At 39.6% G+C, this 12061-nt stretch overlaps 2 protein-coding genes across 4 annotated transcripts in view; one reads left to right on the top strand and one right to left on the bottom strand.

The window, feature by feature from the left end:
* The window catches only part of nadkb (NAD kinase b), a 31062-nt gene extending 28814 nt beyond the window's left edge, over window positions 1-2248 (top strand). The window contains exon 10 of one of the 2 annotated variants that reach the window (XM_057856857.1): window positions 1520-2248. In XM_057856857.1, the coding sequence (XP_057712840.1) occupies window positions 1520-1670 (151 nt within the window). In that variant the 3' untranslated portion in view covers window positions 1671-2248. The remainder of the gene's footprint in view (window positions 1-1519) is intronic. The other variant, XM_057856856.1, reaches the window with a different exon arrangement.
* Window positions 281-12061, bottom strand: part of sec62 (SEC62 homolog, preprotein translocation factor) — a 43363-nt gene continuing 31582 nt past the window's right edge. Inside the window, exons 6-9 of one of the 2 annotated variants that reach the window (XR_009066922.1) lie at window positions 11024-11084; window positions 10749-10868; window positions 1144-8801; window positions 282-957 (exon numbers count right to left, since the gene is read on the bottom strand). Coding sequence is in view for 1 of the 2 variants with exons in the window: in XM_057856858.1 (XP_057712841.1) it covers window positions 8302-8801; window positions 10749-10868; window positions 11024-11084 (681 nt within the window). In the remaining variant the exon portion in view is untranslated. Of the gene's footprint in view, window positions 8802-10748; window positions 10869-11023; window positions 11085-12061 lie in introns of both variants that reach the window. The other variant, XM_057856858.1, reaches the window with a different exon arrangement.

The raw sequence follows: 12061 nt of genomic DNA, 5'->3' as shown, positions 1-12061 counted from the left end.
TCGTGAGAAGCAATGTGGTGAAGAAAGGTAGTGGTCGAGCTTTTTCTTAACACCCTATGTTATTTCCCAACGCAGAGAAGATATATCAATTGGTGCCACTACGCACAGTCATGGTTGCACTTCCCGTCATGCATTTGGGCAGAACATTTAAATGGCTACAGTATCATTTACTGAAAGCTCAAAAAATACACTAGATGGCAATATTTAGTCACAATAGACAAAGTCACATTCATCCTTTAAGAATTACAAGTCTTTCTATCCGTGGATCCCTCTCACAGAAAGAATGTTAATAATGTAAATGCCATCTTGAGGATTTATTGTCATAATAAACAAATACAGTACTTATGTACTGTATGTTGAATGTATATATTCGTCCGAGTTTTATTCATTTTTTTCTTAATGCATTGCCAAAATGTATATGATCGGGAAAAATTATTGGGAACGATCGGAATTGAATCGGGAGCAAAAAAAAAAAGCAATCGGATCGGGAAATATCGGGATCAAAAAAACATGATCGGAACAACCCTAATCAATACGTTTTTGGGACAATGAAGCATTTAAAAATAAAACGTATTTATACGTTTCTGGGAGCAAATGAGTGAATAATTACCTTGAATCCTCTACCAAATCACTCGAGACACTCCTGCCAACTTGTATGCACGAAAACTTTCGTCCTGTTTCCACCTAAATCTGGCGTTAGAATGAGTTTATCGCAGTGAAAGCTGCCGCGACATTTTGCCTGGCCCGGCCCACTAAGGGAAGCCATGATTCAATGTCTGTAGAAGCTGTCTCGTCAACTGATAGTGAAGTTGTGCTGTCCTCACAACACGTCACGTGTGTTGCTATACAGCCAGCGAACCAAAAAATGAAACTCTCCAGAGACAAGGCGTACTTTTCTTGATTTTATGGAGGTCTCAATTTGTGTGTATAACGTGTGTTGTTGTTGTGATGCGGTAACTGAAATACAATACGAAATATAAATTAATAATACATTCAAAATGTTATACATTAATATCTTGCACGTGTGAGTAGCTTAGCACAAACACAATGTCCAGTCATATCAATGAATAACGAAAAAGTTCGCCATAAACAAAACACACATTTTTCCTTCAAACTCAACATACAAACCAACTAAAAACTCACAAAGACGAAGGTTAGCCAAGGCTTAGCCGGCAGAGCAAGTTCGTCGATGTTTTAAGCCTCGCAGGCGCTGAGAAACATGCTTGGAAGGAGGAAAAAAGGCTGGCGACAAAGATCGCTAATTGCGACAGATGCTCTTGCTTTGAACATAAATGCACGTTTGCTGGAAAAGGCGAGGTCTCACTCGCTATCATTTTTAGATGAACTCTTTGGACTACAATATTTACATTTGAACTAACTTACAGAATTTTAACTAACTTATTAACTTATGAATTACTTTAGTCTTTTTAACAAAAAGGCATGACAGAAGTCTATGGACATATATTTTTTTCCAATATTTCCACTCATTTGTAACCCTCGCTTTCCCGCCTTTCCTCAGCATCAAAATCACGACATCATGCTTCCCCGTGCCGTCCATCTGCTGCCACGACTTGGTGTACGACTGGTTCGAGAGCCTTGCTCAGTGTCTGCACTGGAACGTGCGCAAGCGCCAGACGCGCCTGGCCGACGCGTCCGACACGGAGAACTGAACCCGCTCTTGCCGTACGCCCGCTCCCCTTTACCGCAGCTCCTGAGCCAAACAAACACCGTGCCCGTGACGTCCCCAGCGGTGTCCCTTTTTACATTCCACATTACGTTGATTCATGAAAAACATCATGTATATATTTGTACAAATGTTTTGAGTTATTTATTGTTATATTTCAAAAGCGTAGCCTTGACTGAGCCGTGGCGCGTTCATATTTCACACTAGAAAAATGAATGCCTGAAGTTTGCATTTGTGTCGATGCCACAAGGGGGCGGCAAAGCACTTTAAACTAAGAAGCTGTTAAAGCATCAACGCCATGCTTTGAGCTTGTGCACAATGTTGAACCCATGTTACATAAATTGGTTGCAATGAAAACGTGATCATTCACTGCCAATTCAAAAATGTTTATATTGCTTTAAACAAAAAATAAATAAAGCTAAAACACGTCATGGTGCCTTTCATATGTTTATTGTAATAAGATATTTCCAGACATCCATTCTTTTTTATTATTAAATTATACTCCAATATTGCATGAGAATTGAACATGAACAACTACGAGAGAACATTGACGTCTACACTTTCCGCCTGCTGTGCGATGGTCATTTTTATGTCTTTATAATATACTACAATGTACAAGCGCAAGTGGAGAGCGAGACGCAACAGGTTAAAAAAAAGTGAATGGAATAAATTAAAGGGCGTTGGAAGAAAATGTAGTTGATGGGTATATTATTTTGACGTCAAGTCAAATAAAAACTAAACAGGACTGCAAAGCAGGAAATAAGATGAATACATATTTAACAACTCCTAAAATAGAGAAGACTTAAAGAAGCAGTTATATAGACTGCAAAATTACAGCTCGTAGATCCAACTATTACCAAGGAGCAGAAGGGGCACACTTAGTGACAACATAACTCCATTTTTTGGGCAGACAAAATTTTAACAAAAATTTGTGATTCGTTTTTCCTAGAGGAAAACAAAAGCCTATACAAAATGATGGTAAAAAAAAAAGATTGGACTTTTCCCATGACGGTTTTGATTTTAGCGACACCGGTGGACAACAGCGGTAGTGTTTTGCCTTAAGGATGCGTTTCCCATGAGGCCCAGCGCACACCCGCACAGTGTCGTAAAACCATCAATTATTCAAATATCAATCTCCCGGTTGGCAGCAGATGGATTAAATGACATTTGTTTCCAGCGACCGTGTGAAGGATGAGTAGTAATAAGGCAATGATTTCAGTTGTGGCTAAACAATAGCATATGACGGTTAGCAATTGTGTAGCTTAAGCGAGTGAAAGCCGGGCCAATGTTTATTCTTGAGCCTCCCTTTTTTCCTTCCTCGGACAAAACTTTTTTTCTCTTTTGTTGCCCTGCCATCTTTGCAGAATTCGCACAAAACCGTTAGCATCGACTCCCGTATTCATAATGAATGGGGAAAGAGGGAAGTGACATATGCCGAAAAGCAGTACATTTGTAGTTTTTTTTTTGTCACCCTCCACAAAGTTAATTAGTGCTGGTGAACATTACTTGGTCATCTTTTTTATTTATAGAAAATTTTTATTCATATTTTATTCGTTTTGCACAAATGACGCTGCTAACTTCAGGACTGTATTGCACTATTTCTGTGTTGCACATACAGTATTCCGTTCAAGCAAGCTATAATTACTCACTTATAGCCCTAGATTATCTATTTTCCTGTTATTCTATTTTTTTTAAGACATATTTTTATACTGAAGTGCCACGTCAAATTTCGTTAACAACGTTCTTGCTGACAATGACAATAAAGTTCTATTCAACAAATTGTCAGTCGACATATCACAAATGTTATGATTTTATAAAGGTTGAAAAGTTACCTAGTGTTGCTTTGAAAACATTATTAACACGTATTAACCCTTCCAAAATTTAAACAATCAAATTTAGGTTAAAATAGAACTTTTATGACTAAATTCATAAAGTTTGTCTTTTGTAATTCAATCCAAAAAGATACTTCGTAATTATATGGTAATTTTTATTCTAAGGATGTTTTAAATCTGTGTAGCCTATAACTATTATTTTTGTAAAGATGTAATCCCCCCTCGAAAAAATATTTCGTAAAAAGTATACAGTATTAGGAAAAGTCATCCAAGATGTATAATTTTTGATGAAGTGGTAATACTTGATTTTATAATAAATTGCACATTTACATATTTATTCTGGCAACCTTGCGTTACTTCACTTTGTATAGATTTCGATCAGTACAGGTAGTTCCCGGGTTACGACGTACTCGATTTAAGCGATTTCGATGACGTCTCGTCTGCCATTTTGTCTCGTTTTTTTTTTTTTTTTTTTTTTTGGTCGTATAACTATAAACAGTACCTTATTGTACCTCACTGTATCTTATTTTTTTACTTTACTTTGTCAATATGACGTGTCCTTTTCTCACTAAACGTGAAGTTATTCAGCTTTACAGTCAGCAAATTGTGCTTTTGAAGATTACTTCCTTCACTTTTGACAATTTGTGAAGCTAACAAACAAATGTACATTTATGTTCAGAACGACACGCATTTTAGTAAAAAAAACAAAAAAAAAAAACAATAGGTGTTCAAACGTCCATCTAGTCTGATAAATATGTAAATGTAGTAAATTAGCCTAATTTGCCTAACAAAAGTCCGCTAGCTTAAATGCTACGAATGCTAACGTATTTACAATTCTCATAGCAAATTGCTCACACGTAACTCCACAATGTCTAGCTGTAGACTTAATTACAAATGCATACACAAACTTAAATTGAAACAACTTACAGCCTTATGTGGGTCAAAGCAGAGCGCAGTTATCATTTATCCATGTCAGACATCTGCGTCTGCTCTTCAGTCATACAAGAAGACAGTCCAGCCAGACCCAACGCTGCCACCAGAGGGCAGTGAATCCTCCATCATAACACAAAATACAGTACTGTTAGGACTTTTCGGGAGTGATTTTGGGGGTACTTAAAAGGTGAACCCCTTCTTGCCAAATGTATCACATTTGATACACTTAGAATTTCATGATTTTGAGACCAATTCAGAATTTTGAAATATCTTATATTTATATGTTTGAAATAATTTATGTAAAAAAAAAAAAAATGAATGGCTGCAAGTCAACTCATGCCATCTGCAGGTTCTATGAGGAAAAAACAGATTTAGCAAGGGTTATAGACATTAGAGCGTTTATTACACCCCCCCCCTCTTTTTTTTTTTACAAATTTGAAAAAAAGAGGTTCCATTAAGACTAGAGATGTCCCGATCGATCGATCACGTCATTTTCAAAGTATCGGAATCGGCAAAAAAATATCGGACATGCCTTTTTTTAATATATATATTTTTTAATTAAATCGTTTTCTAATTGTATTTCACGTTACAGACATAATGTCTGTAACTCTTCCAGAGTCTTTAGTTTAAGCTTAAGGTAGGGTTATCAAATTTATCACGTTAACGGCGAGAATTAATATTTTTTACATTTATCACGTTACAATATTTAACGCATGCCCTGCACGACCCACTCACGCATTGTCGCGTTGAATCTATAATGGCTCCATTTTACCCATACAGTATATAGAGCTAAAAGGCAGCATAAAATGAATACAGTGAATTTTGGCAGCCTTTGGAGACTTTTTATAAATGGCTAAAGCCTTACATTCCCTCTCCCAACGATTAGAATAATCGTGGGAAGCAATGTGGGGGAAAAAAGGTAGTAGTTGATCTTTTTCTTAACACCCTGTTATTTCCCAACGCAGAGAAGATATATCAATTGGTACCACGACGCACAGTCATGGTTGCACTTCCCATCATGCATTTGGGCAGAAGTTAAATGGCTACAGTTTCATTTACTGAAAGCTCAACAAATACACTAGATGGCAATATTTAGTCACAATATACAAAGTCACATTCATCCTTTAAGAATAACAAATCTTTCTATCCGTGGATCGCGCTCACAGAAAGAATGTTAATAATGTAAATGCCATCTTGAGGATTTATTGTCATAATAAACAAATACAGTACTTATGTACAGTATGTTGAACGTATATATTCGTCCGAGTTTTATTCATTTTTTTCTTAATGCATTGCCAAAATGTATATGATCGAGAAAAATTATCGGGAATGATTGGAATTGAATCGGGAGCAAAAAAAAACAATCGGATCGGGAAATATCGGGATCGGCAGATACGCAAACTAAAACGATCGGGATCAGATCGGGAGCATAAAAACATGATCGGAACTACCCTAATTAAGACCTTATTTTTCAAATTTTGTGATTCTCTGACAATTGCTTCATATTTATTAAAGGTTTAATTCCAATTTGCGTGTAAATTCGGTTTACTTCGCCAGCATAGGAACGGAACTTGTTCATAACCCGGGGACTACCTGTTCATCGACTGGTTCAGCAACGATCCACCTAAATTGATCGAAACGAAAAACATCTTTAAAATATGTTTTGATAAAATTTTGTATTTTACTTTTGAAATCTGTTTACATCAAATCAGATTGCTATTGAATTTACTCTAATTGTATTTTCCAAAGAATTTCTCACATTTTGCGTTTAAATCGGTGATTTACACCCCAACTTGTAAAATGACAACTTTTATTCTCCTAGTTTTAATTGTACAACCCTTTTGCTTATACGATTAGTACTTTTCCGAGTGGAAAAATACTTTATTCATGTAACATTAAAAAAAACTTTTAAGTGTGCCCCTTCTCCTCCTTGGCAAATTACAAATGAAACATTTTAAATATAACACTTCCACCCTGTACTCTCGTTTATGGGACGACTTGAAACTGTTGTGTAATCGGCCGCCGTCACGCCTTAGTTTGGCACCTTTTATTTTGAAATTGGACTACCACCAACGCAGGGAGAAATAAAAAATCAAGTTCACCTTGGCGGATTGCCGCTCGCCTTTTTAAGTAAGAAAAAAAAAAGTTTGGTCCCTCTGGGTTGCGTCGGATGTCTGCCAGGATGATGGGACAAGAGACTTCTGTTGGACCTTGATGTATTTAGGAGAATTTCCTGGGGGATCATTTTGGAAATACTGTACTCCAGATTAGAACCTTTCCATGGGAATTGAAGTGGAAAACGTACATTGTTTTATCACAATATAGCAGAAATGTAAAATAGCTTGCTCTCCTTGCCCGCATGCGAGGGCATCATAGTACCAAAATATTTTTCCCCCTTCATATAGATGTATCTTAACAATGATCAAGTGAACACAAATAACCCTTTAACAACCCACTCGGCCAATCGCGACATATAAACTGCCATCGTTTCATGTGCAATGATGCCAGTGAATGTGTCGGCGTGGTTGGTGGTGGTAGATGTCCAATCCAATCCAGTTACCGTAATTTTCATACTATAAGGCGCACCTGACTATAAGCCGCTGCCTACTAAATTTGACACAAAAATGAAATTTGCTCATAGCTAAACCGCAACTATCCTCATTTTATTAAGGGATATTTACACCAAAAGATCTTAACCTGTTACACTATATTTGACAGAGGCATCATACGACTGTCATAAGACCAAATGAACCACCATGAAGCTTCGAACCAATTGGCTGCAAAGCTTCATTGCTTCAAGAAGGTTCATTTGGCCATCACTGCTCCTTTGTGGGAGACAGTCAACCTCTGCTTCCACCTACTGTCAACACTGTTGTTGTCCAACGTGCCTCCTAGAATGCATTGCAGCACTACAGATGTAAATAACAATCAAGATTCATGTTCTGTGCAATTATTTCATTTACTGTTCCAGTTGTTTCATTAATTGCTAGTTATGGAATTTGGTAACACTATTTGACAGTGGTTCCATAGACTATCATAATTATGACATGAAACTGCCATGAGCATTAATGAATGCTTAAGACCGATGTCATTTTGTGTTATCTGGCAAATTATCTTACTTTTCAATGGATGGAAAACATCAGAGCTGGACAGAGTTAGTGACATAATTTGCCGGACGACACTTAATGACATCTGTCATAAGCGTTCAGTAATGCCCATGGCAGTGTCATGTCATAATTATGATAGTCTTAATGGCACCAGTGTCAAATAAATAACTAGCATTTAATGAAACAACTGGAACAGTAACTGAAGAAATAATTAGCACTGAACATGAATTTTGATTGATATTTACAACTGTAGCGCTGATATGCATGCTAGGAGGCATGTTGGACAACAACAAGTGTTGACAGCAGAGGTTGACTGTCTCCCCCAAGGGAGCGGTGATGGCCAAATGAAGCTTCTTGAAGCAATGATGGTGGTTCTTTTGGTCTTATGACTGTCCTATGATGTCGCTGTCAAATAAAGTGTTACCGGTTAATATCTTTTGGTGTATTAACCCAAATAAATCAACAAATAAGCCGCACTGGACTATAAACCGCAGGATTCGAAATGAAGGCAAAAACTAGCGGTTTATAGTCCGAAAATTACCGTACATGGATTGTATGTCTATTGCTGTCAAGTGAAGCAAAACCCTGTGATTTAAGGGAAAAAAAGAAAATATTGGTCGTGAGAGGGTTAAAAGCCAACCTTGATTTTTGTCAATTCCAATGAAAAGTTTCTAACTTTGAAACCCCCCTAATGTTGTACTTGTAAGGTGAAATGGCGATGATGGTGGGGCGGGCAGTCAGGAGTTCATGATTGCTCCTCGCCGAGCGGAGTTTCTTTGGGCTCCTCTTTCTCCTTCCGCTCGTCATCGTCTTCTTCCGTGTGCTGGTCCAGTTCCTCCCTGGTGATCATCTCAAAGTCGTTGCCGTTGCTGTGCTGCGATCCGTCCTCCTCCTTGCGCTCGCTGTCCGTGTCCGAGCGCCGCTCTTCCTCCTCGCCGCTTTTCCGCTCCTTGTCATCCTCTTCTTCCTCGTCCTCCTCCTCTTCCTTCTTCTCGCTGTCCGACTTGTTGTCGTCGCTGTCTGACTTACGGGCCTCGACGCCGCCTCCTCCGCTGGCTCCACCCTTGTCGTCCTTGGCCTTCTTGCTGCCGCTTTTTCCTCCTTCTCGCGGGCCTTTGTACTCGTGCGTGTAGAGCGGGCGGAAGGAGTCCAGGAAGCCCACGTCGGCCGTCAGGTTGGGCAGGAACCAGAAGTGGTGGCGCCCGGCCGTCACTAGCCAGATGAACAGGAAGAGGATGCAGCGAGCTGGAAGGAGAGTCAACAGCGCAAATTCAATTTTAGCGCAAAAAAAAAAAACAAAAAAACAAAACTCTTCCCTAGCTTCGTTTTGGTAGCGATTTTTGGTCTTCGTTAATCGCCGATTACCAATTGTTTTTTTTTCATTTTTCATTGGTTGATAATATGTGTCAATAGGACTGTCAAAATTACAAATTTTGACAAACAAATTTAGGATTTACAGTGGGGCAAATAAGTATTTAACCAACCACCAATTGTGCAAGTTCTACTTGAAAAGAGGCTTGAAATTGTCAATATGGGTAAACCTCAACCATGAGAGACGTGGGGAAAAAAAAAAACAGAAAATCACATTGTTTGATTTTTAAAGAATTTATTTCCAAATTAGAGTGTAAAATAAGTATTTGGTCACCTACAAACAAGCAAGATTTCTGGCTGTCAAAGAGGTCTAACTTCTTCTAACAAGGTCTAACGAGGCTCCACTCGTTACCTGTATTAATGGCACCTGTTTTAACTCATTATCGGTATAAAAGACACCTGTCCACGACCTCAGTCAGTCACTCCAAACTCCAATATGGCCAAGACCAAAGAGCTTTCGAAGGACACCAGAGACAAAATTGTAGACCTGCACCAGTCTGGGAAGAGTGAATCTGCAACAGGTAAAACGCTTGGTGTAAAGAAATCAACTGTGGGAGCAATTATAGAAAATGGAAGACATACAAGACCACTGATAATCACCCTCAATCTGGGGCTCCATGCAAGATCTCAGCCCGTGGAGTCAAAATGATAAGAACGGTGGGCAAAAATCCCACAACCACACTGGGTGACACAGTGAATGACTTACAGAGATCTGGGACCACAGTAACAAAGGCTACTATCAGTAACACAATGCGCCGCCAGGGACTCAAATCCTGCACTGTCAGATGTGTCCCCCTGCTGAAGCCAGTACACGTCCAGGCCCGTCTGCGGTTCGCTAGAGAGCATTTGGATGGTCCAGAAGAGGACTGGGAGAATGTGTTATGGTCAGATGAAACTAAAATAGAACATTTTGGTAGAAACACCGGTTCTCGTATTTGAAGGAGAAACAATACTGAATTGCATCCGAAGAACACCATACCCGCTGTGAAGCATGGGGGTGGGAACATCATTCTTTGGGGCTGTTTTTCTGCAAAGGGACCAGGACGACTGATCTGTGTAAAGGAAAGAGTGAATGGGGCCATGTATCGAGAGATTTTGAGTGAATATCTCCTTCTGTCAGCGAGGGCATTGAAGATGAGACGTGGCTGGGTCTTTCAACATGACAATGATCCCAAACATACTGCCAGGGCAATAAAGGAGTGGCTTCGAAAGAACCATTTCAAGGTCTTGGAGTGGCCTAGCCAGTCTCCAGGTCTCAACCCCATTAAAAATCTGTGGAGGGAGTTGAAAGTCCGTGTTGCCCAACGACAGCCCCAAAACATCACTGCTCTAGAGGAGATCTGCAACGAGCAATGGGCCAAAATACCAGCAACAGTGTGTGAAAAGCTTGTGAAGAGTTACAGAAAACGTTTGGCCTCCGTTATAGCCAACAAAGGGTACATAACAAAGTATTGAGATTCACTTTTGCTATTGACCAAATACTTATTTTCCACCATGATTTGCAAATAAATTATTTAAAAATCAAACAATGTGATTTTCTGGGTTTTATTTCCACATTCTGTCTCTCATGGTTGAGGTTTACCCATGTTGACAATAACAGGCAAGTGGGAGAACTTGCACAATTAGTTACTGGATTTATCCTTATAGGCCCAAAATGTGGATATCATTGGTCACAGTGAAGAAAATAACAGTTTACACATGAATATTATGTTGTCCTGAAAAAAGCAATCAGGCCAATGTGAACAATTCTTTCTTTGAAATATAAAGGCAACATTAAAGGCATGCAAAATCGGACAAAAAGGGTAATGCGAGTGATCTTACCTATGGCGAGAAGTAGAATGGTCGCCACAAAGACGCCAGCGGCCACGCTCAAGTAGTACACGCCCACGCGCATCTCGGAAGGCCACAGCGGGAAAAGCGTGGCGGCGATCACAGCGATCACTGATGACGACACATAAACAAGTTCAATTCATCGCCTGCTGTTGACGGCCATGGACATCCAATCCATTTAAACGGTGCAAATGAATTGGATATGGTGTTGTCTGTCAGCCCTTCCAACTAAACCCTAACCCTGGAGAAAAGAAAAGCCAACTGACCCAAGATCAGTCCCATGGCGAACGTCTTGAAGGGGACAGGATCATAAATCCAAACGTACACCTGAAGGGAAGAGAATAACAATTTTAAAAAATTTCTTCATCTACAAAATAGTGGCCATTAGTGTTGCACCGATACGGCAGTAAAATGACGTCATCTGTATTGGGGAATACCAAGAAATTTTAGATGGCCGCCAGCTACGCACGCCACAGTAAAAAAAAAAAAAAAAAAAAAAAAAAAAAAAAATCGAGTCAGACTCTGGTGCAAAAATATGTGATCGGGAAATCCCGATTTGCGATACAAAGCTCACGATAACGATGATCTGACGATATAGCGATACAACGATTTTCGATACACTGGTCAGGAACTCATTCTAGGATATTCTACAAATGACTACATCTCTCATTTTGAGAACGATTCATTTAGTGTTGACTCCATTGAGCTTGGCGAAACACTAGCAAATACCATCACCGATATGACTCATAGTAGTAGGAAAGCCTGGAAGACTGTCCGTATCATGGGAAACGACTACACCAAGTCAAAACCAAGGCCGCAAGTCACCGCTGACCAGGTTGCCCACCAACTCCTTATGAATAGTCGGGGTAATCCTCAACAACGTACTCAAAGGGCTAAACTACCTCAAGTGTCTGATGCGCCTTCAGAAAACTTCACAAGGCCCTTCACCATGGTTGAACTAGAATCTCCAATGAAGTCCATGAAGAACAACAAAGCTGCGGGTCTGGATGATATCCTTGTGGAACAGATCAAACACTTCGGATCGGGTTCACGCAGATGGTTTCTCAGTCTGATAAATGAATGTGTCGCCTCCAACAAGATCCCAAAGATGTGGGGGAAATCACGAGTCATTGCCCTACTGAAACCTGGCAAAAATCCTGCCATCCCAAAGAGCTACAGACCAAAATTGTTACTCTGCCACATGTCCAAGTTGTTCGAACGCCTCCTCATGAATCGCATAGCTCCCTTTGTTGATGACTTACTTATTCCAGATCAATCAGGCTTCAGACCTGGGAAGTCATGCA

This window comes from Corythoichthys intestinalis, chromosome 14, assembly GCF_030265065.1.
Source record: "Corythoichthys intestinalis isolate RoL2023-P3 chromosome 14, ASM3026506v1, whole genome shotgun sequence".
Taxonomy (NCBI): domain Eukaryota; kingdom Metazoa; phylum Chordata; class Actinopteri; order Syngnathiformes; family Syngnathidae; genus Corythoichthys; species Corythoichthys intestinalis.
This window is presented reverse-complemented; position numbering and strand designations above follow the sequence as displayed.